At 45.0% G+C, this 26,885-nt stretch overlaps 1 protein-coding gene across 1 annotated transcript in view; it reads right to left on the bottom strand.

The window, feature by feature from the left end:
- The window catches only part of BMP6 (bone morphogenetic protein 6), a 159,976-nt gene extending 133,892 nt beyond the window's left edge, over nt 1-26,084 (bottom strand). The window contains exon 1 of the mRNA XM_027601685.1: nt 25,439-26,084. Within this exon, the coding sequence (XP_027457486.1) occupies nt 25,439-26,069 (631 nt within the window). The 5' untranslated portion in view covers nt 26,070-26,084. The remainder of the gene's footprint in view (nt 1-25,438) is intronic.
- Nucleotides 26,085-26,885: the final 801 nt, after the last annotated feature.

Here is a 26,885-nt window from a genome sequence, read left to right as displayed (position 1 = left end):
AAATTTATCTACACAAAGAATACAAGAAAGAATATGCAGATAAATACAAAACTTTTTAAGAAATTTCTTTAAAACATACTTAACTGCTTAAAATTTAAAAAATAGGATATTAAAGGATTTGTAACATATGTAGATGTAATATGAATGACAACAATAGTACAAAGGACAGAAGGGGGAAACGGAGGTAAACATTGTAAAATTCTTACACTACACATGAAGTGGTAAAACATTATTTAAATGTATAATGTGATAACTGCAAATCCTACAGGAATTACTAAAAAAATAAAGGTATAAGCCAGCAATAGAGATAAAATCATAAAAAATACACAATCCAAAAGAAGGCAAAGAAGGGGGGGGTGGGAGAACAAAGAACAGATGGGACAAATAGAAAATAAATAGCAAGATGGTAGATGTAAAGTCAAGCAAGACCATAAATCATATTAAATGCAAATGGTCTAAACACTCCAGTTAAAAGGCAGAGATCGCAGATTGTTTAAAAAAAAACAAGATCTAACTCTATGCTATTTATGAGAAATCCAATTTATATATAAATACTAAAGACAGAACTGCTAAAAGTAAAAGGTTGGAAAATTATGCCATGCACACATTAATCAAAAGCAAGCTGGACTGGCTATATTAATTTCAGGTACAAGATGGCTTCACAACAAAGAATATGACCAGGGATCAAAAAAAAAAAAAAAAAAAGGACATTTCATAAATGTTAAGAGTCCAGTTCATTAAGACACATAACAATCCCAAATGTGTATTCTCAAACAATACAAGAAAAAAATGATAGAACTGAAAAGAGAAGTGGACAAAGCCATAATTATTGCTGGAGAGTTCAACATCCAGTAATCATCAGAACGAGCAAACAGAAAGCTGTAAAGATACGGAGGCCTGAACAACACCATCAACCAACTTGACCTAATTGCCATTTACTGAATGCTCCACCCAATAAGAGCAGACTGTATATTCTCTTTAAATGCACAGGAAACATTCACCAAGATAGACCATACAATATTCAAATTCAAAATTACTGAAGTCATACAGAGTGTTCTTTGATTACAGTGGAATTAAACTGGAAATCAGTAAATCCCCAAATATTTCAAAATTAAACAGCATACTTGTAAGTAATCAACAGGTCAAAGAAGAACTCACAAGGGAAATTGTAAAAAATATTTTGAAATGCATGCAAATGAAAACACAACAAAAACTGGTGGTTAGAGGGAAATGTATATCATTCAATGCTTATTTAGAAAATGAGAAAGGTCCACATACCAGAGTGATGAGAGGACTTGTAACTTGGGCACTCAGAATAATCGTATTTTGTAGATTTGTAGGCAAAGTCTCAATGCCATGGGAAGTATGACTTCTTTCTTCCACCTCATCTCCCTAAAAACAACTCAGGCTCATTGCAAATATGGGCATTATGAAACAAAGATAACCTTGCTGTGTCACCTCCACAAAGAGGGCTGTAAATGAAATCAGTGGCTCTCAAACTTTAAGGGGCCTGCAAATCACATAGGGGTCTTATGAAAAGTGAGATTCTGAATCAAAAGATACGGGGTTGGGACTGAGAAGATGCATTTCTAACAAACTCCTTAGTGAGGCAAACCACACTTTCAGTAACAGGAAACAAGAACCATCTTCCCCAAATACATAAGCTCATTTTAATCAGGAACTATTTCTCCCAGCAAATCTGAGTTTTTACCTTCTCTTCTGTACTCTTCCTCTTTGGAGGAAAATGCCAAGAAAAGGCCAGTGGGTGATTAGGGCAAAATCACTTGAAATATGGATGAGACAGAGCTTGCCAGTGAGCGTTTGATCAATTAAGTAGCAGGTGCATGACTGAGGTCAAGACTGGCTTAATAACCATTACTTAAAATGTTCTGAAACCTTTCATTTAATTACTTTGGACTCAGACCAGTATTTTTTTTTTTAAACAACAGCAGTGCTCTTACCATATATAAAGCAAAATCTTAAAAATGAAGCAAGTTCTGTGCTTAATATTACCTGTGTCTGCAGTGTGATAGACTGACTCCTGGCTGAACCTGTTTCTTGATCCTCTGAGCTGTAGGTGTAGGTGTTTATTATGCCCAGCGGACAATACTCTGGCACTACCATGGCCCTACAGAGGATGTTAATCAGTAAAGAAGAAAACCCAAAGGGCAAGAGGAAAGGGGAAAAACCATGTGAGTAAGGCTTCATGTAGCTATCCTGTGAATCCATCTAAACTATAACCCATAGCTCTCAAAGGATGATTGTATTCAGAACCATAAACATGTTCTGCACTTTGGGGAGGCAGAGACTTTTGCCCAGCTGCATCTTCCTCATCTCCACATTGCCAACTGTCAACTGGAAAAGCTCAATGATCAAACACTAAAAGCACCTTCTTGAAGTTACCGCTTCCTGACGTTAAAAATTACATAGTATTAACATCACCCCCTCTGGAAAAAGAGAAAACTATCTTACAGTCCATAAGAACACCATGCACATTTAGAACAGGAGATAGTTCTACTTAGACATTCATTTCTAGGACATAAAGACTTTACATGGACATTCCAATAATTCATCAAGCAGAACAGGTGGAAAACAGCCTGGAATTTAAAGTTTAAGTAACTCACATTGAAAGTAATTCACCTAGGTTCTATACAGCTCTAACAGAAGCCAGAAAATGATGGCCCATGAGCCAGCCATCTCGTTTGGTAAATATAGTTGAACTGAATACAGCCACTCTCATGTGTTGAACTACTGCAGCAGAGCGGGGCAGGGGTGACAAAGACCATGTCCTCAGAGCCAAAAATATTTACTATCTGGTTCTTTCAGAAAAAGTTTTCCAACCCCCGCTCTACAAGAATCAGCAAGGATCAAGAATTTTTAAGGAGGTGGAAAAACTATTATACAGAGGAGACATCTTTGACTAGGACAATACAAAGTTTACACGAAGTGTCTTTGTGAAGTAGTGAGTTTCCCGTTACTGGAAAGGTTTAAGTCACTCTTAGAGGATGCTCGCCATCTCAGAACTGTGGTAAAGGGCTGCATGCACCATTCAAATGGTTTCTTAGATCACTTCTGAGATTTTGCATCGTTTTATGCTATCATTGCACAGAAGTCCACGTCCACATTAACTTCTTGAAAAATAGTCTCACTTGACTCACAAAGAAAAACATCTTACATTATACCTAAGAGAATCTAAAGAAAACATGCATCCTGCAAAGGAGAGCCCTGGGTATCTTCTGGTGGCCAGTTTGTCTGTAATAGGCCCACAGAAGTGACTCTGCTGGGCAGAAGCCATGTCTAATTCTGTGGCCATTATAGCTCTTAACATGCTGTGATTGCCCCACAGAGATTTGTAAATATAATTTAATGATGTCTCTGTGTAATCCAGATTGCCAAATCTTTCCGCAATCTTACTCTTGGGCAGAGAATGTATGTGTCAACACAATTACATACTTTGAAATATCTGCTGCACTGTCAGGATCTCTTAGAACAACAGTGAGTACTGTTTCCTAGAAATCCAGGTGGGTGGGCTAATGGAGAAATAAGGTAAGGCTTAAAAAGTCAAAGATTCATCATTGTTTTTCATTTCTTAACCAAATTGCTTTCATAATATAGCAAATTAAGAGGGTTCTTTAAGTTTCCAAATTAACGAGTTTGACATGTCTACTACATTTTAGTTAGGGAGCCCCAGGAGATTGATCTGGGCTCCATTCCTCTGCCAGAGGAACACACTTTGCAATTCCCAAGCCAATTCTTTGACCAATTTGGCAGCATGATTAGCTGGGCTTGCAGGTAGTAGAGCGAGCCCTCTCAGCAAAACATTCATTTTTATGGTGTTGGCTTTCACCTAAATATCAGCGGGAGGCAATACCACTTGGTTAAGTCCGCCTTTAAGCTACATCAAAGGCACGGAGCTTAATGTGGCTGAGAGTGCAGAGGAATCTAACAACATTCAAGGCTTTAGGTTGTAGGCAAGGACAAGCAGGTTGAACATTTTAGCTCTGGCTCTAAGTTAAGAGTAAATTACGCAGCATCCTGAGATGGATCCATCCACCATCCTACTTGATGCAGTTAGAGAAGACATGCAAGGTAGAGAGAATTAGAGCTTAGACATGGCAGAACTGGGGGCAGGAGTTGAGTAAGGAGGTTACCTGACGTTTAACCTCAACTTGTTTGATGACCACAGAAACCAGATTTACAAGAAAGTAAATAGCAGCCAGGTTATTGAAAAGCTTACCATTTGTTAAGTTTCTCTTTGCAATAAAGAATGTTCATTTTGTTTTTAATAAATAGAGAATAGGGGCCCCTGGGTGGCTCAGTTGGTTAAGCGCCAGAGTCTTGGTTTCAGCTCAGGTCATGGTCTCCTGGTATTGGGACCAAGCCCTGCGTTGGGCTCCATGTTCAGTGTGGAGTCTGCTGGAGATTCTCTCTCCCTCTCCCTGCCCCTCCCCCATTGCGTTTTCTCTTTCTTCAAAAAGAAGAGTTTGTTTTTTTTTTTTTTAATTTCAAGTTCCAGAACCACCTGGGAAAATCTCAAGACACACCTAGGCCCCTATATTTATACAGTTCACTTAGTTAAGCAGCAAATAGGCAGATAGAACACAAGTAAACCACCCAATAAAAATTAAATGTTATTGCAAAAGTCATTGTGGGGAATCTCAAGCTAAATCACCATCTTGTACGATGTCAAAAACTTCCAAGAAAAATATCTGCACAACTTTGTTTCAGAATCCCTCTGCTTCCTCATCCTGTCTTTAACATTTCCTAATTGATATACCCCAAATATGTTTCTGTCAGAATACCAGAAGTCCTGTGTGTCTACGCATCAGCCTCTCCCTTCTCAGCAACGTGCTACTGCTGGAAGAACGTGGCCTATTTTAGAATCCTTGGCACGTGGCAAGGCAGCCACCACACAATTGAGACTCCGGTGTTTAAGTGGATGGATATACAGGTGGCACGGACAGTAGGAAAAATGCCCTCAACATACATGGTATCGACACATTCGCCTCCCCGTCTATCACGCATCCTGGCCCATTACCATGATTTGTGCTTTTCCTTCTGCTAGTGCACCACCCCTTGTCTCTTTAAATCCACCCCACCCTGTGAGGCACTGCTGCTCAAAGTCTGGTCCATGAACCCCTTGACTAAAAATAATTTAGGATGCTTCTTAACACGCAGATTCCTTGGTCCCACAGCAGACACAGTAAATCGAAACCTCTAGGAGGGAAGCCCAGGATTGTGCATTTTAAGTAAGTTCCTCAAATGATCCTGATGCCCATTATCCACCTGCCACACTTAAAGTTTAGTATCAAGTCAAACCTGCCTTCAGAGTTAATCAACCAGGAGGCAATGTCCCATTGTCCCATCTGCCCTGAGGACAGTGTGTGACACATAACCACTTGGCAGAAGACTCCAGCCTTACACTCATAGTGACATAACAGGGTGTCGGCCATTTCTTTAGAGAGGAGTCCCAAAGGCATGGCCACAGAATAGGTGTGGGACCTACGGTCTCCCATGACGAGAGGCAATGGTTTCCTGGACAATTTATTATTGATCTTGAGCAGTAATTTGTTTCTCCCTAGTTCTTAAAAAGAGACCTGAGACAGTTTACAGAAAAACGATTTTACAGAATAAACATTAAGCAGCTATGGAAATAGGAATAAAAGGGCAAAATGGCAAGACAATGAGATTCATATAGGAAAATAAATACCATAAAATAAATAGAAGCAGTTCTGAGTTTCCTAGTGACCAAAGAATATGAAAACATGATCATTTATAATACTTCTATATTCATAAAACACAAGTCAGGGGGGAAAAAAACCCTGAATTTCCCTGGTATTGGCAATCTGACCTAAGCACAGCTTCAGGCTCTGAAAAGCACATCAATAACATGAGACCCCTATGCCCACTGCTCCCCAGTGGAGGTACAGTGCCTCATCTGTGGTTGCCTCTGGTACGTGAAACACACAGTAGGCAATGAGTATCTACAGGAAAGTTATAAGCTCTTGTTACACAGAAGGACAGAAAACCAGTGGCATCTATGTGGGAATTCAACGTGGTGATACTAGAGACCTCTCCTATTTTTAATAGGATTCCTGATTTGGCTCAATGAAAAAAAAAGTGGGAAATCCCTACCTCAACAGGCTCATCCTCTGGATACCAGCCTTAGGGCATCATGATAACACAGTAGCATACTTGCAATCTTAGGGACCAGGACCATCACTGGGTGCAAGAAAATGATAAGACTATGGAAATTATGAGACTGCGGAATTTCAAAATTACAGGCCTATGGAACTGGAACATTCCTCAGTACGTGCTGATTATTTGGACATCAACAGGGATCTTAATCATTCGGCTTGGGTAGGCTTAATAATGGCAAACATCTCCACCCACTCAGAAAGTGGCTGTAGGCACTGAGCTAATTCACAGGGTATTTGTGGTCCCCATAATTGGTATAAACCCCCAAATGTCCTGCTTTATTTTAAATGCACTGGCATAGTGCTTTAGCTTTATAAATTTCTCTCAAACATTATTTCAAGTTCCAGAGAGTACATCATGTATATGCTCATTCCAGAAGAATATTTACTGCCTGAAGTTTCCCAGGGTTGTTTTATTTTTTTTTTTTTTATGGTTTCCTACCCTTAACATAAGAGGATGTGTTAAGTTGTATGACAGGCAAAGAACATAAAGATTTTTTTTATAATGGTCCCTTATTGCAAACTAATCCAATATCTTATAACTGAGCACTTAAAACGTACCAAGCACTGTGCTAAGCTTGTTACACGTAGCATCTCAATGAATCCTCACAACCACCCTAAGAACTAAATGCAGTTATTATGCCCTGTTTTTACAGGTGACTACTGGAGCACAGAGAAGGCACTGACCTAATGCTGCCCCACTAAGGGATAAAGCCCGCATCACAAATGCAGGCAGTGTACCTCTGGCAACCCTTGGTACAACCCCCTCCAGAAGACCACCAGCCAGTCACCAACGGAAGGGATTTCCAAGGGAACAAGAATGGTATCAAAGCCCTCTATACAAATAACGCCATATTCATTTTTTATTGTTGCCTTAACAAATTACCACAAACTTAGCAGCTTAAAACCACCACAGTTCCACATGTCACAAGTCCGACATGGGTCTCACTGGGCTCAAACCAAAGTGTCCGCAAAAGTGCTTTCCTTGCTGGAAGCTCTAGGGGAGAATCTGTTTCTTTGCTCATTCGAGTTGGCAGACTTCAGTTCCTTGCAGTCGGAGAACTGGTGTCCCCATTTCCTTGCTGGCTGTCGGCTGAGGGCCCAGGCCACTGCAGCCCTTGGCCTGAGTCTCCTTCCCCCATTTTCAGAGCCACCAACAGTGGGATGAGTCCCTCCCACGCTCTGAATCTGCTTCTTCCACTACATCTCTCTGCTTCTGCTGCCTTCCTCTTTGGTTTTTAAGGGTCCCTGTGACTAATCATCCAGGACAATCTCCCTAGTTGCAGGTCAGCTATTCAGGAATCTTCATTCCTTTCTGCCGTGTAAGGTAACAACACATCCATAGGCTAACACCAAGGGGCAAATGCTATGGGGGCCAGAGTCCCACCTACCACAAATACCAACACTGGCTGTGGTCACATCTCTTACCATCTCTCCTACACATGGTTGTCCTGGGTTTTGTGTATGGAGGTAATGACGTTTTGTGAATTGGGCACTGTGAATAAAAATTCTTAGGAGTAGGTCCTCATGTGATGAATTAGGGAAGTAGAAAGAAGAAGAGCATGTCACCTACTTGAATTGACACTGGCTAATTCCCAGCCCCAGAAGAGGACACCTCTCTTTCACGCTGTTACAGGTTGGGGTGGCGGGGGTGGGGGGGGGGGGGGTTGGCCAACAGAATGGAGACAAACCAGGTGGGAAATCAAGCTGAATTTCAATCTGGTCAGTCCAGTTGGGCTGAGCAGCCATGAACAAGGCTTAGTTCATTACTCCCCAGTCTCCTCTTGAGCCAATTAGTTTCAAAAATGGAAACATTCTCTGCAGCTTGACCACAATTCTAAGCTCACAAACTGCTGTTTTTAATTGTAAGAAGAAATGAGGGAAAGAGTTCCAGGAAGACCAGGTTAAGTCTATTTAAATGTCTATTTAAATCACCACATTTCAGATTTTAGTTACTGGAAGTAGCACTTTTTCCACAAGTTATAAACTCTTAGGTGCTATTCATGAATTTGTCACCTAATTTCCCCTCTTTATTAAACATTCTAAACTTAACTGAAGGAAGGAAAAATGCAAAATACTTTTAAAATTTCAAAAAGCCCCTCAGATGCTGCAGATACAGATTAAATGGGAGGGTCCACCCAGACAACTGCAAAAATGTCCTAGCTGGTCTCCCCATTTCCAGCCTCTTCCACACTGCTACCAGAAATATCTTCCTAAGCACACAGCCTTACTGAAAATTTGTAAATAGCTCCTTACTGCTTACAGAATGAAGTCCAAACTCCTCAGAATTGCTTCAATATTCCTCAGGGTCTGGTCTAAGCCTACTTTTTCAACCTCCTCCCCCCACTGAGTCCCATACCACTTCCAGGCCCACTTGCCCTAGGATCCAGCACCTCAGACCTCACTACACCTAATGACCTACCACCATTCCCCTCAGAGCTTCCTCAGGCAGGAAACCGCGTGCCTTCCACATCCACCAGCAGAAAGCCAACTCTTCTTTCTACACTTAGCCTGAATGTCATGTCCCCTCATAAATTAATCACATCCTCCTTGGTACACCCATACTATTCTGCTTATTAGCTCTCTCCTAGACACCACCATATTCTGTTTGGAGTAGAGTCGGTGCTTAGACTGGTACCTTGAAAGAGCTCCATAAACATACCGGACAACCAAACTAAATCTGTCACTTCTACACTGAAGACACTCCCTGGGTTTAAGGAACTCTTTCATCAGAGTAGGTTACCCAGTGCCTCAGCTTCCATTTGTTCAGAGGCACACTGTCACTGTATCTTCCAGAATTTAAAAGGATATGACAATAGAACCTATATACTTTTGCCTTCATGTGCTATATGGGATCATTTTATAAGTAGATCTGTTTTGCATTCTGTGGGGGGGTATATAGTCACTGTAAAATCTTTCAATTTTTCTGTTCAAACTTTTTCGCAAAATGTTGGCAAAAATTAAAAGATGAACGGCAACTTGGAATCTGCTTCCTCAAAAAAGGTGTAGAATCACATCAAAATATTTGCTGAAATCAACATGGAGGAGGCCAAGAATTCATTGTGGAACTGTAAATGAAAAGCACTTAGGTAAGAGTTTGGTAAAACATGCTTGCTGCCTGGTAGGAAAAAGCACATATTGTAGTTGACCTTAGAGAATCGTGGAAATAAATCCCTCATGCCGGCAAAATGTTCTGGTGACATCTTTTATTTTTGTAGTGTTAACAGGGCTATCCCAGTTGTCTCTGTGGTTTTAGTGATGCAAGGTGGCACTTCAGGAGAAGTTTCACTTCTGAGTTCGGCTTCCTATGAGCCAGGCCCCAGGCACCAGAAGAGTCATGAAAATATAACACCCAATGAGACAGATCAAGTGCATGAGAATGAGCTAGCATTTCTACTGTCCTGAAAACACAGGTGGGAAAAAAAGTCAAAGGGATGACCATTTGCTTCAGAGAAGAGTGTCTCATGTCATCCCACACTGAGAGGGCACAAGTTAGATGATGTACTGCAAACGCAAGATGAATTGTGACTCCCACAAGAGCTGGTCAAATGGGAAAAAAAGTGAGACAGAGGACAGATATTACAAGAGCCAAGATACCTTAACCTTGTAAGTCCTGAATAATGCAGCATTACACACTATTACTTATTCCTAAACAGAGCCAAAAAAAAAAAAAAAAAAAAAAAAAACCCAGTCAAGATATGGCAACAATCTAAGTATCTGCGGACAGATGAATGGTAAAAGGAATGTGGAGTAGGCAGTAGGGTATTATTCAGCCTTAAAAAAGGAAACCCTGGCACACCATAGATGAACCTGGAGGACATTATGCTAAGTGAAAGAAGTCAGACACAGAAAGACAAATACTATACAATACTACTCATATATAGAATCTAAAATAGTCAGACTCAGGTGGGGGGGATAGGGTCATTGGGTGATAAGCACTGGGTGTTATAAGCAACTGATAATTTATTGAACACTACACCTGAGACTAATGATGCACTTACTCTAAGTTGGCTAATTGAGTTTAAATTAAAAAAATAAATTAAATAGTCAAACTCAAGCCAAGAGTAGAGTGGTGGTTGCAGGGGCTGGGGGTGGGGGTGGGGGAGTGGGCAGGGAAACGGGACAATGGTCAAAGGGTACAGTTTGTTATGCATGGTGAGTTCTAGAGATTAGTGGACAGCATGGTGACTGTAGTTAATACTGTGCTGTATACTTAAAATGTGCTAGAAGGGCAGATCTCAAGTGTTCTCACCCCCATCCCCCCCCCAAACACACAGAAAATGGTCACTCTAGAACATGATGGATATGTTGATTAGCTTGATTTCACGTTTTCTTATTTCACAATTACTTATGTCAAGTCACCATGATGCACGCCTTTAAATATATACAATCTCTATTTGTCAATACTACTCAATAAAGCTGAAAAAAAAAAATAAAAACTGCCTAATTGGGTGGGAGTCAGGTAAAGGGAGTCTACTGTATAATACCTTCCTCTACATTGATACATATCTTAAAATGATAAAATACACAAGCTCATCACTTACAAATAGGAACCTGAAGTTATTTCATATTCCTCTTGGCTACACACTTGCAGTTCATCAGATAAAACCTGGAGAACTGGATCTGCTACTTTTATGACCTGTATCAACTCTGTCTCTCTCCCTCGGGCTAATATATCTCTTCTCATCCTAAGGCTAATATATATCCTGGAAATGAAAGTGTTTATGTCTTGCATACTCCGGTAGGGAGAGCAAAATTTAAGTGGGATGAGGGGGGGAAAATATTTTCTGTTCCAGGACCCACCTGTCTCATTACACATAATTTAAGTACTGAAGAGCTGTTTAATTTTAAACAACTTTTATAACAGTCTATAAGAAAGAGAAACATCACATCTTGTATGTGCTGACTCTAATTTGACATTTTTTCCAACCTTATTTGGACATACTTGTGCCCACTTAGGCAGTCTCTCTGGATCGGCTGCTCAGAGTTGAATTCTGCCTGATTCATTTCACCAATGTTCTGGAAATACAGTGAGGCAATAATGCACGTCTGTTCGGGCAACGAACCAAGAGACCACCTTCCCCCGGCCAGACCTCTCTGGTCCTGGGCAGGGGTATCTCAACCCTGCCCATGGCTTTGATCTGTCTTTGGGTTTTAAATGCTCCCTGTTGCCTCCTGGGGAGCTAAGTGAGTTTGCTTCAATAGACATTATGTCACCCCCTCAGCCCTTACGTAAACAGAGTGTCTAACACCTTCGCGATGTAAGCCGAGCCATCGAGCCTAAAGTACAGGCTGACAAGATAAGTATTTTGCATTGGCACCTGCGGGAATCGTGCCTCCTTGCATGCAAGCATTTCTGCATGGCACAACCAGAAAATTTAATTTAGACTTAGCAGCAATTCTTTCTGACTCCTATTAATACTTATTAAAGTCATAAGGACACCAGATAGAGGAAAAAGAATATTTCTTCTTCCTGAAGGCTTTTTTTTTCTTCTGAACCCCCCAGAAAGTCACAGAACATAAACCCTGAAAGGAGAAGGCAAGGTAAGGTCCCTTTTTAGAACCACTTTTGTGAATAGAAAAGTTAAAGAGTGTTTCTCATATCTGCACAGCGTTTCACAGTTTATAATTCTCTCACTCAAAGGTTTGATGTTATTAGTGATGAGAGAAAGAAAGAAGACATGCATACACCAATTTTATTTTGGACAAACTGACCTTCATTCCCCCAGTGAGCACTTACTCAGGATCAACGAAGGTTAAGGCACCACCTTAGGTACTTAGGGGTGGGAGGTGTCAAGACGAATAAAATATTACCCGACAAAGAATCAGAGAAGTTGGTGCTGAAGGTGATTTGCCCAAATCTGAGCCAACACTGGAATCCAAGGTTCCCAAATCCTTCCTATGAGCCACACGGAGTTCATCTGCAAACACACATCTGACGTTAGCAAGCTGCTCTGTGGCACTCGGCATTAAGGCAAAGCTCCGAACATTCTTCCAAAGAGTCATGCATAGCATGTGGGTCAGCCGATGTCAGAAAGGCTACCATGAGATGGCATTCGAACCGGGGTTTGGAGGACAGAACTGAGAATGGGGAAATGGGCAGCTGTACAATATAAACGTTAAAAATCCGGAGAAAAAGGCCAGGAGGGGTAGGAGGAAATTGCTCAGCAGTTGGTTAGCTGAAGGATAGCACACAGAGATGAGCGCAGGAGGTAAAGCTGGACGACCGGGTGGGAATCAGAGTGGCATTGGGGCTTCATTCAGTCCGCCGTGAGGATCCAGGGACTGGGAGGGAAGAGGGAGAACAGAAAGACAAGCTACCGAAGGACGAGCCGGCAGAGATGCAAGGGTGGGTTAGCCACAGGAGACAGCACAGAGGTCTAGGCCAACCTCACAGTGACCTGGCGCAGGGAACTTGGGGAAGGAGTGGAGAAACCCCGTGGGACTGAGAGATCCCCGAAGCAGAAACAGCGAGCTTGGCGATTGGCTGGATGTGGGAAGAGGGCGGAGATTAGGGCGGCACTGGGGTGCCTAGCTCCCTGGTTCGCAGACCCTTGTAGATTCCCTCACCAAATGCCCCGAGTCAGCGGGTTGGTCCAAGAAGCTGCTCCCTAGAAACAGGCTAGGTCTGGGCGCCTGGGTGGCTCAGTCGGTTAAGCGTCTGCCTTTAGCTCAGGTCATGATCCCAGAGTCCTGGGATCAAGCCCCACATGGGGCTTCCTGCTCAGCAGGGACCCTGCTGCTCCCCTGTTTGGGCAATCGTGCTCTCTCAAATAAATAAAATCTTTTTTAAAAGGAAGGAAGGAAGGAAGGAAAAGAAACTCGCTAGGTCTGTGCTGACCCACCGTCAACCTGCGCGCAACAATTACAGAAGTGGAGGCTATTCAGTTTGACAACAACTTATTTCATACCAGTGGAATCTAATAACTAAAGATTGAGGCTTGGTTTTCTATGGATTGGGGCTGTTTTGTTTCATTTTGCTTTTCTAATAACTCATCTTTGGTGGATTTCACAAAAGTATAGGTCCACAAAAATTAAAAACAAAACAAAACCAAAACTGGTTCTTGCGCAAAGACAGCTTGAGAAGCGCGACCCCACACAGTTCTGGAGCCACATCGCGCCTGGACAGCACTCCGAATACACGCACAGGTGCTCAGCACGGACAGACCTCCCCACGGCTGACTTCTGGCCTTCTGACTACACCAGCTGCTGGGCTCCCCATCACCATGGCCTGCCAACCACCAGGCCGCCACGTCTCTGTGGCGGGGCACCTTTAAGCCTGGCACCTGCCTGTCATCGTGCCCTGTGGCCCTTTGTCATCTCCTGAGTCCCAGGCCTGGGCGTGGCTATCTCAGCCCCGTGTGTAGCTCTCGTGTCACATGCCAACCCTTCTCAATCTTTTGCTGCTTTTCACGAAATGTCCCCAAATAAAGCAGCAGTCTACAGGATAGAAAAAGAACCAAGAAGGGAGCAAGCAGCATTACAGAAAGGAGAGAATTTTTTCACCTTTTGGCTGTACAGTCCTTTCAGGGGAAGAAAAAAAAAAAGGTCTCAAAGTGACAAAGTCTTGTGGAGAGCAAGATGAAGACCTGGGACAGCAGAGTGATGCGGACAGAAGTCAAAGGGAAAGGAGAAAGTGGGTGGAAAGACAAGAGAAGCTTCCCCTGGTCTGGAGTTAGGACATGGTCAGGTAACTTCATGAAGCTGTTCCATCATGTGACCAGCGCTATTAGGAACATCAATACAACTCCCAATAATTTTCTCCAAATTCACCCCTATCTTACTATCTGAGTTTGCAGCTATAAAAGTCTCAGTTTTTGCCTTGAGATAATAGGATAATAAGTGACATCGATCATTCTTCCAGGCAAAGGCCATAAAGAAATACAATACTTAGGTTTTCTTGCAAAAAAAAAAAAAATGCAGTTTCTACTTAAGCTTACAGAACATTTGGAGAAGGATGAGCATAGGGGGAAAAGTTGGGGGTAAATTGGAGTCTACTTTCATAAATTTCTTGGACTTGTGCCCTACCTAAATTGCCAGAATTTAAAACAGAAACACAGGAAAGCATCTTTGTGATGTTTTTCAGAAGGATCAGATCTTTTAAACTTGAGTATTTAGAAACAAGATGTCAATAGGATCACTAACAACCCAAAAGTACCCCTACATGCTCGATCTCAAAATTAGGAAAGAGAACTTACCTATTTTTACTATTATCTCCTAAAATAAATATGGGAGGTGAGATATAGGATAAAAGCCAATCACCAGCTGCAGAGAGCAAGCTTGACCCCGGGAAGGCTTGACCCCACACTCCTTGGTTCCAAGATAACCATTCACAAACATCTTCAGCAAATTCCTTTCTTAAGGATGTTCAAGGCTTGTAAGACCAATGCATGCAAAGCAACATCATCCATGAAAAATGGGAGTTTTCACTGAAGATCCTGTGCGTTAGGATTATTGCATTCCCTGGCAGAGGTAATTGCCCAAAAGAATAGCACAGGATATATGTTCACTATCTCGACCGTGGGGATGGTTTCGTAGGTACAGGTCTATGTTGACGCTCATGAAATTGTACACTTGAAATAAGCAGCTTGTTCTGTCAATTCTCTCTCAAGAAAGCTGTTTCAGAAAATAAAGAGTCAGAGAAACACAACAGGGAACACTCCCAGCATTGGGTTCTGATACTCTAGTTCAGAGTTTCTCTTCGTGCCACTGAATTAAGAGGTTATAGCAATGTATGGTGATTAACATAACATAATAATAATAAAAAAAAGAATGAATAATAGTAACAACAACAACAACAACAGCAACAAAGAGATGATAGCAATCAAGAGTCCTAGCAGGGAAAGCGGAATCCCTGCCAGTGTTTACAATGGAGGGAATTTATTTATTTATTTGAAGATTTATTTATTCATAAGAGACAGAGAGAGAGAGACAGAGGGAGAAGCAGGCTCCCCGCTGAGCAGGGAGCCTGATGCGGGACTCGATCCCAGGACCCTGGGATCACGACCTGAGCCAAAGGCAGACGCTTAACCATCTGAGCCACCCAGGCACCCACAACGGAGGGAATTTAATGCAGGGAACTGGTGGTGTAGACAGCTGAGACAAAGCCAAGCAGCCAAACAGGTTATGTTGAGACAGCCCATGGACCGTCAGCAGCAGCAAGAGGCCACTTCTACCCTCAGGAGGGAGAGCCCCCGGGGCCACCAGTGGCAGGTGGAATCCGGCAGCTCATCCAGAGCGAGCTAGAGTCACAGAAGAGCAAGTAGCCGCTAGAGATGCAGCTGCCTGGGGTCCCAACCCCGCTCCACAAAGATGACCGGGGGAAGGATCAGGAGTGGATCTGGGGGCAGAGGCGCCTGAGGTGGACATAAAAAGCAGTTACAGAGCAAAAGTAAATAGAAAAAGAAAACTCTCCTAAAGCAAATCAGCAGACTTCTTCACTGTTGGGCTTGTCAGAGCTTTAATATGCTGATTGATTTGTAAGTCTCAGAGGGAGGAGGATATAAATGATATTCTCCACGATCATCTTCTGCACAATATTTCGGAAAAGTAGTGTTCCGTGAAACGCTATTTGGAAAATGCTGATCTGGCCAATGTGCTCACATTTTACAAAAAAGGAAAGATATTTTACAAGGAAAGAGACCAAGAAATTCACTTAAGTGGCTTGACCAAGATATCATAAAAAGGGATAGCACTAAGACTAGAGCATAAATTCAAGCTTCCTAAATCTCGATCATGCACTCTTTCCTCGATTCTATATTGAATTGGCCATAAGCACTTGCCAGCACCATCAAGAAAACCAGCAACTCATCCATTCTAGGGGCCAGTGAGTCATTTGGGTGGTATAAAACCACCAGACACCATGGAGATGGCATACAATCTGCTGTGTTAGGTCAATGACTAACCAAAGGCACCAACACTGTGAGAAAAGAACAGATAAGAAAGAGGAAATAAATGCAATGGAGTTGCTAAATTTACTAATGGGAAGAAAAGGGAAAAACAAAAGAGAAAGAGGGAAACCAACCTCCACTGGGGACGACCTACATCCCTGAAGCTATGCTGGAGTCCACATCTTATAATGAGGACACAAATGTGCACGCGTAACAAGAGGTGTCAAACACCCTCAGTTAAGCAAATGAAATAACCAAGGTGCTGGATTTGTGGGAGCAGTTCCCAAAGCTGGTGTTAGGGGATTCCACCCTACACAGACCCCATAATGATGCAACGGCCTGTTCCATGCCCCGCCTGGGAAAAATGCAACTCTCCAAAGGTCTTTAAAGCACCTACGTCCTCTTCACCATTACCTACCCTGAGTCTTAGTCCTACCCTGTGGTATCATTTCACTTAGGGCTTGAGCAAGCTTCTGTCCTATCAGTGGGGTACTTAAACCATAGCACATCCTAAGTCAGAGGTTACTAAAGCTAAATTTCCCAAGCCCATTGATACCACCAAGGTCCCAAGATCTCCCCTCTTTTTGAGAGGTTTCATTACGGGGAGCAGGGGGATTTAGCTAGTATTCAGTGAGAAAATACCCCACTAAAATGGAGAGTTGCAGGAGGAGAGTTGAAGAGAATTTATGAAGCGTCTCACCTGTACAATGCTTATAAAAAAAAATGCCCACAAGTTCCAAAAACACCTCAAATGAATTGTTCGTTCAATAACAATCTTTCAGAGTTATGTTTTCTTATTTACCATTAATCTGTGTAGCCCGATCTCATAGAAAACAGTTCAAAGCAAATAAGCCTAATCTATATATCACTTTACAAGGCCCTCTGGATTTATAGAGTCTCTATTAATTTAGTGTTAATCTGGTCTAAACAGTTTCTCCTGAGGAAATCTTTTAAGGTCCCCTGACCTGCCTCTAGGGCCAGTAAAACACTTTTGTGAGTTTCTCAATCCAAAAGCACACTAAGTTCTAATATGTTTTCAGAAAGGAAGGAAAAATATTTCATCCTTCCCCTAACCACCCCCCAAATTTCAATAATTAACAAGCACAGAATTCGTATAATTCTTGTTCATTCTTCAGGCTTATTTGACTCCCCCAAATCCTGCAGAGCATGGATCAAACAGGGCACAAGCCAGGGAGAAATTTAATCGCTCATATCTCTGCCTAAGGGATTGTCTAGGTACTATGGTGACAGACACCTCAATGAAAGTATGTGGAGGGAAAAAGATTTTTAAACTCCCAGACTTAAAAAAAAAAAAAAAGGTGGGGGAGGGATTTCTAATGGATTTGGGGTCAACACAGAAGCACAAAATCAGGTCCACAGAGTCCATCGAAATTACTTATTTATATACCAGTGTGGTAAGACCACAGAAACAAAACATTATTCAACAAAGGCATTTTATTTTTCTCCCCACAAACTCTGCCTATTTTGGGAATTTTCATATTCCCATTGATTTGTTTTTCTGGTTACATGTACAGCTTCTCCACAGAAGAGTTTTAGGGCAGTGAAAGGACTCTGTATGACACTATAATGATGGATTTACGCCCTTATACATCAGTCCAAACCCAGGGAACACAGGACATCAAGAGTGAACCCTACGGTGAACAATGAACTCAGGTGATCAAGGTAGGCTTATCAAGTATAACAAATGTACCACTCAGGTGTGGGATGTTGACAGCAACCGAGGCTATTTCTATGGGGGCAGGGAATATATGGGAAATCTCTGGACCTTCCATTCAATTATGCTATACACTGCTAAAACTGCTCTAAAAAAATGTATTTTTTTGTTTTAATGCACAGCTTCTCTGTTAACTTACTCTGACATGGGAGTGTTCAAATAAAATCTGGAAAAAAACAAAGTCAAGTAAAACTCTTAGTCCCTAATTCTGTAGTTGACAAAGCTCTATCTTTAGAATATTTAAATGTAACTCATAGATTTGAAAGAGGGGGGAGAAAATAACTGGTCTCGGGGATTTAAGCAAGCCCACTTACAAAAATCTCCCAACCTAATCAGCACATAAAATAGCTCACACCGATGATGTGGTTAGTTCACACTCTGCTGATACACGAATCAGAATTTTTTTTGCCAGCCCATGTTCATGTACAGGAAACCAACAAGACTGTAAACACAGGAACAACAATCAACACACACAGATGGCTAAGGCTGGAAGTCACATTCTGGACAAGGTGAAAAGGGTAAGTGGCAGGAGAGTCATCATAAGGATCGAGGAAGATATCAAAGTTCAGTGTGTAGAAGGCTCAGGGCTTGGCTCTGCCCTGGAGACACTGTTTTCTGCCTGCAGTCAAGCCACTGCACTCACCCACCCCACCCCCACGAAGCTCTCTGATGATGAGAAAACAATCTGAACATCAAATCAGCAATATGAAGCAAGGACATTTCAGGCCTAGGACAATCCCAACCTATCCAGCAGGATCAGTAATCAAGGGCGTATGCCCAGGAACCTGAAAGTCAGGAAGGCTCTCCCACTCGGAACCAGAACCTCATTCTGCAAAAATGTTTGAAGGGGAGTCTTCTACCCAGTCATCTGGGACTGGGTTAGAGATAACAAGACCATGGGGACCCATCAAGGAATTACCTGATGTCATTTAGATATCATTTCTATTATGGACCCAATCATTTTAATAATGGACATGGGAAGGGCAGGAAGAGACTCAGTGCCTGCAGACATCAGTGGAACAATGCCACTCACAGCAACCTGGTTTTCAACTCACTTTCAGAGCAGAGAACAATTCTTTGGGGTCTGCAGTGCTTTGGCATGCCAAACAAGGGGATATTTATAGATATGCATGGCTTTTTCTTTTCCACAAGCAGAGTTCTAGGAGAGAATGCTACCCACGAAGAGAAAAACCCACAAAATTCCAGATCTGGGCTTCCCCACCTCTCGCCCAGGGCAGTGCTCTTGCATGCTTTTGTAATTTCTCCTTAATTATCCACTCCTGCCTGACCGATGGCCCTACGGCCCTATTCCTCTGGTGCATGAGGATCTCTTGGTGGTCGTCCCTCAGCCTTAAGATAAAACAGCAGTGAAGAGGAAATGGTCCTGAATAAATCAAACAAATTTAACTACAAACATAAGTGACTAGATGATATTCAAAAACCTTTAAAGCTCTAAATTCTATGATCTATAGATAACAAATTTGCCAATAATCCAAACTTCTATTAATGATAGTGAAAGCCCTGCTTTAAAATGGGGTGTCGGTTGCTTGGGCATGTTTCCCCAGATAAAACAATGATATGGAAGGGAGCCATGTCCCCAGCCAGCTCCAGAGTCTAACTTTACACATAGGGGACCGAAATACGATATATTTACAGTGGGGGGGGGGGGCGGGGGGAAGAGAACAATTTTTTTTGCTAAAGATTTTATTTACTTGAGAGAGAGATCACAAACGGGCGAGGGGCAGAGGGAGAAGCAGATTCCCCAAGGAGTAGGGAGCCCAATGCGGGGCTCGATTCCAGAACCCTGGGATCATGACCTGAGCCGAAGGCAGACGCTTAACCGACTGAGCCACCCAGGCACCTAAGAACAGTATTACCAAAACACTGGTAACTGAACAAAAAATCCAGTCAACTTCAGTGAACTACAGTTTCTTATTTCTAATGCTTCCAGTGGAAGATGAGCAGGTACAACTGAGTTCTGAGAATTTCTGGCACTCTCAAAAACTTCAGAATGGTGATGGCCCTGGTTCTTTAGTGAGTCTAGTTTTCATGACAGTGAGAATGGTTTTCCTTCTCTTTGATACAACTGTCACCACTTTCCTATCTTCCAGGTAAGACTGGAGCCATTTTCTGGCTTACCAGCTTCCAGAGGGCAAGAGTTGGAAGGGAGCACGGCCAACCATGGTGTTGGAAAGTAAGCACATTATAAGAGGAGAGAATGCGCTTGAATAAGAGCAGCTGGGCTGTCATGATGAAAACAGAGAGAGGAGGCGGCATCAGGTTTTTTGTGAGGAACACAAGTCGTCAGCTGTGCCCCACACCGGGCCCTGGGTGACACCCTGTGGCCAAGGCAGCCATGTTGCCTGGCACCTGGCTGGGTTGGGCCATGGCCACAAGGAGGGTGGGGACAGAAAGGTTAATGTGTAACAGCTGTCTGCATACATGAGGATTCTCAATTGTTCATCTCTCAGAGAGTCTCTATATTGATTTCTACTCCCCTTACTTGGGTATTTACGGAAGCTTCTTGTCGGGAACACAATTGTCTGATTAAATTCCCTATTGCCTGCTTTCCTTCCCACTGCTGGACGCGCCAAATATGATGTGACTAAAATTCGAACAGGAGGAGAGAGGGAAAAGGCAAGACAAGGCTCACAATCGAAAAATTAAGAGAAAAGCTGTACTGGTTTCATATTAAGGAAAAAGCGTTCTATGGACTAATTCATTTTCAAATGCAGGACGGGAGGCCGAGAGCGAAAGAGTTACGAAAAATTAGAGAACGCCGGTGAATCATCCAAGAAGTTTTACCCTCTCCGTGCTCCTTTTCTAACCCCGTTCCTTCAAAAGAGAGTGAGGCGGGATGACCGGGCAGTCATCTTCGAGAGTCCGCTGACCACCTCTGACGCCCAGCATGCAGCCACCCACCCCCATATTCAAGGAAAACATGACTTTGAAATCCAACATTTAAAGTCACTCAACTCTGAAAACCGTGAGGACATGCTGAATATTCAAGTGCTGAACGTTGTTGACCTGCTCGCCTCCCCCCAGACACAGATTTTTTTTTTTTTCTATCAGTAGGAATCCTTCCTCCATGCTAATCAGAGGTAAGCTTTTAAGTAGAGGAACTAAGCATGATTCAGCACATTTAAAAAGGATTTATACCCATTCTTAGAAGGACAACCAGAGGAAACACCATCTGAAGTCTAAACAATGATATCTACTTGCCCTTTGATCTGAGTTTAAGAACACTTTGTACAACTTTTTGTTGTTGAAATACCACTGAATTTCACATTTACTATTTGAAATTTCTTTAGAACATCCACTGCTCCTCTGAACCACACTCTTGCAACCAAATTCTCCAAATTATATTTGCTGTGAGTAGCTTGCCGGCAGGGATTTATTTTCTGCTAACAAAAATCTTCATAAGTACAGGCAGCCTCCATGAAAAATAGTACCACTGATCCTATGTTTATGAGAAAAAGACAGTACAGTGTATCTGGTTACAAATACAAGTAGGGAGTATTCCATTTTTCTTCTAATTTATGTTTCCCAAGGGTAATTTTGTTCAGAAGATTGCCAGGATTTTTAGTACAATAAGTTTCTTGTTACTTGTACTAATACATACTGATTTCCTTCTCTGAGCATATTTTGAGTTTTATTCCCTTTTTACCCTACCATCTAGAGATCAATACCTCATTAATTCAAAATAAATGAAGTCTGAAATGCAGAGATTTAAAGAAAAATTTTGCACTACTCTCAAATGTGATGCACATTAGAAATATACATATGGGTAACTAATAAAAAAACAGGTATATTAATAAAGCATTATGATATACATTGGATACCATTAACCTCCATGTCCTAAATGTCTTTACTTTAAATGTCTGACTTAACAGAAATCAGGTATGCCATTTCTAAGTGATCAAATCTTCCAGATCAGTGAAATATGAATTTTAAATGAAGGATAGGTCTTTCTCATTAATTCAGTCTTTATTAAGCACCTTCCATGTGCTCAGCATGATATTAAGACTTAGGTTTCAATGGAGGATAAAGGCCTGGTTGCCTTTTGAGGCTGCCACCCAGAGGGGTGACATGTGAATAAGCAAATTTTAAAGAAAAAAAATTATACACACACACACACTCTTTGTGATAAGTGCAACCAAGGGAATAAGCAGCATTCCGTGACGGTAAAGAAGTGGGGAGAGGGGAGACAGCACTCTTTGCTACACAGGGGTTAGAGAGGCTTTTCTAAGAAGGTGAATTTTAAGATCTAAAGGATATTTCAGGATACTTCTCCAAGGTCACCAAATTGGCAGTACTGCTTATTAGAATGCCAAGACATTTTTAGCATTAGAAAACAAGAATAAAATGGCATCTGGGGCCCTGATTGAATGCACCCGCTTTGCCAGGCACCCTACGCACCAGCCCGTCAGTGCTAAGGAGGTTAACATCTCCAACCTATTCACCCAGAGAGAGTTTCAAACAGTCAACATCAATGATAGTGAGCTGGTTGAATAACCAGCATTTGGGATATGTGGGAGAAACTTAATTCTGTTGATTCATACTTCCTAATAGCCACTCCAGCTGAGAAGGCTCAGCGTGTTTCAGATGTATTTCATGAGTAAATTATTCTCCGTTCCCAGGGGAGGAAAAAAAAAAAGGTTTACAACTATGTATCACTTTCTCTTATACTTTCAGTTTATTTATCTAACTTACTAGGTGTAAAAGTACTTGAAAACATGTATCTCTCTGCAGGTTCTTTAATGAGTCAGGTAATACAGCCGCTAACCTGCCATGGATGTGGAAATCGGCAGAATTCTCCAACATTCTTATTTAGAGAATCCACATTGCTAAGCAATTACTTTCTTCAAATGAACTGTCCTTAAGCTCAGAGCTATGATAATCAGATTTTATCACATTTTAGCCTCTCGTTCTGAAATCCTCTTTCCTACTGCTAAATGGATTAAGATTAGAGTTGCTGGACTAGCAGGTGGCATGGCTTGTGACTTGGATTCTACTTACCTGAAGGTTTCCCCCCAACTGACCCCGTGGAGTCCAGGGCTGGACCTACAGACAGTGACAACTCATAGTCAGAAAGCCCCGTGCTATGACAGGAGGGGCCTGGGGCAGAGTTTCCTACCCAGGAATCTCTTCCAGTTCCACATCAGCCTGTCCCAGACCCGAGAGGACACTCCTGTTGAATTCTCTTGGAAATTTTTCGGTGTTGTTTTTTGGACCTTGAAGTTTCCCTTATGAGAAATGTAAGTTAAATCATCCCCTTAGCAGGATTAGCTGACAACCAGCTTCAAGCAGTGTGACTCAGAACCACTGTGTACCTGTAGACCAAGAAAGGTCACACAAGCAAGGAACGAGGAGAATTTAGAGGTCATTAAACACAGTAAATGTCACCATCCTTTACAAACTTAGCCTGAAGCCAACCCTAACAATTTCAAATATCACTTCAGGCAGTGGTTCCCAAACACTGGATTCACATGAAGAATCTTAATTTAAAACTATGGACACCTGGCTTCCAGCCCACACATTCTGATTTCATTGATACAAGGTACCACCTCAGCATCTGGGTTTTTAAAAGCCCCCGGGTGATTCTAATGTGCAGCAACATTCCAGAGCCACTAACATAAAGCATTGCTCTTGATCTCTCACTGGAATGATCTGATTTCCTTCAGACATCAGGATCACGTCAGTGTTTCTTGACCATGGTGGCATATTAGAAAAACCAAAGACACTTTAAAAAAAAAAAAAAAAAGATGCCAGAGCCCACCCTCAAAGACTCTGACTTAACTGCTCTGGGGAGCAGCCCCAGCATCCCTTAGTTCTTCAAGTGTCCGCAGGTGATGCTAATGGACAGCCAAGGTTAGAACTGTGGTCTAAGCCCAGGCACGGTTCTCTGGAGACTGTGAATGATTCTCCATGAAAGAGCCAGAAGTACCATTCATCCTCCACTTTGTCCAGGTTGGGACCACCCCAAGAGGCAAGGTAACATCTCCCCAAGGCTGTCGGGAAACGGGGGGGGGGGGGGGGTGGCAAGAGGTGAAATTCTAAGCAAGAAGCAGCACCGAACTTAGAATAAGAGCGCTGGCCCTCCCCTGCAAACTTTATTGACGGCAATGAGAGTCCTTAGAATATTTCCTGGAGGTGCCTCAACCTTGGATTTGGTTCCAATAAATGGTGAAAATTCTTATCCAATCAGAACTCCTGGCCCTGCAAGCAGCAAGATTGGCAGGCCTTGAGCCTCCCACTCCCTGTAAGATTCTGTTTCATGAATTTCCCAGGAGGATTTCTGCACCAGTTGGATGCCAATCTGACCTCCCTCTTGGGTCCCCACTCCTTCCTTCCCCCAAAACCCAGCAGAGAATCATCTCATAGATACAGTTGTAAAGAACTCGCTGAACTATTTTACATGGTAATCATTCAAGTAAATAATGTCCAATGCAGACACTTTTGACGTGGCTTTGACAAGTGTCTGGTAACCCGCTTTGGGGCCTGGGCAGGGCCACGCGTCTCACACGGGAAAGGAAGTCCGCGGAGACCCACCCCTGGCGTGGCTACCGCGCCCCCATTTCTCCCCGCGGAGAACGTGTCCCCTACAGCCCTTTGTCTACGCTAAGCTGAGTCAGTTTATGAATGAAGAGTAGCACAAATCAGAGGCACTGATCCTGAAAAAAAGTCTTCCTTACACCGTTCTCATTTACAGATGAGAAAACTCCGGGGTGGGGGGGGGGGGGCCGGGAGGGAAGGCTATGTGACTCCGTCCGGGTTTGCCACAGAACATTTGTGGCGGAGCCCGATTTAGCCGCCCTTGAATTTCCATTCTGTTGCCTGGCAACCAGTTCAGACCAGCTCAGCGCCCAACCCCGGCCCCTAACCCGCACCCTTTCTCTGCCCGTACGGCTCGGGGCAGCAGTGATCAGAAGTTCAGCCTTTGGGGGCACCCGCCAAAGGCATGTGAACTAGGATCCCGGGTGGGTTACCCCAACTGGGCTGGGGATCCGGTCCCAAACCCGCGCGAACCCCGTCTGGCATGCCTTCCGAGGTCCTTTTGGCACCTTCCTCTGCAACCCTCCTCCCCCAACTCCGTGGATACCACTTAACACAATCACGTCAAGTTTCCAAAGTTCTCCGTTGCTATCAGATTCCCTGAAAGTCCCAGTGGAGAAACTGGCACTCAGAGCTTTAAGGATGCAAAAGAAGTGAGGAGGGGAAAGAGTGTTGAAGAGCCTTCTCCTTCCCTGCTGGCTACACTCGGGCGGGACTTTTCTGCTAAAGCCGAGTTAACCTGGCCCCGGCATTACTGGAAAAAGCGCGGAGTACGCTCGGATGCCGCAGTCCGAGAGTCCCACGCCCCGGCGCGCCCCAGCCCGCCCGCCGCCTCCCGCAGCCCCAGCGCGCCGCCCGGCCCGGCCCGCCGCGCGGGGAAGCGCACGAGCAGCCCACCGCGGCGCAGGTGGCGGGAGCGGAGCCCGCGGGCCCTCGCGTCCCCACCGCCCCAGCCGGGCCCCGCGTGCCAGGGGCCCCTCCACCCTCTCGCCTCCCTCCCCGGGCTCGGGAGACCGTTAGGGGGAGAGTGTATTCGTGGTTAGGCTACCCCAGATCCTTACCCAGGTTCACAAAGCTCATGACCATGTCCGCGTCGTTGAGGAAGGCGCTGTCCTGCGCGCTGGTCAGTGGGGACGCGCCACCGCCGGGTCCCGCGGCCAGGAGGCTCTTGCTGTTGACCCGGGGCGCCGCGCCGGGGGGCGGCTGCCGGGGCTGGGACGAGCCGACCCCTCCGCGGGGCCCGTGCTGCCGCCTCTCCTCATCCGACGCCCAGTCCTCGTCGTCGTCGGCGGCCAGGGCGTTGTACAGATCCAGCATGAAGAGGGGCGCAGATTTTAGCCGCCCGGGAGGGGGCTCCCCGCGAGGCTGCTGCTGCGGGAGCGCAGCGGGCTGCGGCTGCTGGAGGCCGTGCAGGGGCCGGGGCCGGTGCGGGAGCCCCAGCACCGAGAGGATCTCCTTCTGCATCTCGCGCTTCTCGTGCGTCTTGAGCCGCCGGTAGAGGAAGCCGGAGGAGGAGGACGGCGGCGGCGGCGGCTGCTCCGCGTGGCCCGGGCTCCCGCCGTCCCCCAGCAGCGCCCCCCCGCCCGCGGCAGCGGCGGCGGCGGGCAGGGGCGGCCGCAGCGGCGGGGGCCCGCAGCAGCTGCACAGCAGCCCCCACCACCAGCACAGCCACTGCGCCCTCCGCCCCAGCATCCCCGCCCGGCCGGGCTGGCCCCGCGGGCCCCGCGAGGCGTGGAGCGGCGGAGCGAGGCCGGAGCGCGGCCGCTGTGGCCCTTGGCGTGAGCAGCCCCCGCCACCTCTCGGCGGGCTCGCTTCCCCTTCCTGGCCCTCAGTCCTTATCTCTCATCGTCCTCTGGGGCGCCCCCAGTTGCCCAGGCTGGAGCGGAGGCGAAGGGGGAGATCACCCGGAGAACCACTCGGAGGGGAGCCCCAGACTCCCGCGCAGGGCTCTAGAGGCGCAAGGTCCAGGCCAGGTGCGTCCGAGTCCGGGCTGCGCTGCAGCCGGCGCCCTCGCCCCTGGGCGGGTCACGGCGCGGTCACTCTCGGGCCTCGCTGCCCGCGCACGTGCGCTGTCCCGCGCCCCCCCCCCCCCCCGGGCGGCTGAGTGGGAGCTGGGGCGGCGGGCGGCTCACCAGCTGGGGGAGATGCCCGGCATCATCCCAGCGCACGCCTCTCCTTGGCTAGCACGGCCGCCGCGAAGTTTACTCCGCGGTGGGGCCCAGGCTGTGGCGACACGGCGTCCCGAGATGCCAATCTTCTCCGCGAGGCTTAACTTCCTTCCCGCTCACAAACTCCGCGCCCCTCCGCCCTCGGGCACTGTCGCTCCCCCTCAGAATCTCGGCGCGCCACTCGACCCCCCCAAGCGGAGGCGGCAAGGATCTTGCTTTCCGTTTAGAGCTCTCCCGGCTGCCCCGCAAACGCCGCTCGCAGAGGGGACCGGAGGGAACGGGACCCGCGTGCGGAGCAGTGACCGCGGCGACGGCGCGGGAATTCACAGTCTCCCGCCTC

The sequence above is a fragment of the Zalophus californianus genome, chromosome 7 (assembly GCF_009762305.2).
Source record: "Zalophus californianus isolate mZalCal1 chromosome 7, mZalCal1.pri.v2, whole genome shotgun sequence".
In the NCBI taxonomy this organism is placed as follows: Eukaryota; Metazoa; Chordata; class Mammalia; order Carnivora; family Otariidae; genus Zalophus; species Zalophus californianus.
The sequence above is the reverse complement of the archived record's forward strand: the minus strand, read 5'-3'. Positions and strand labels throughout refer to the sequence as shown.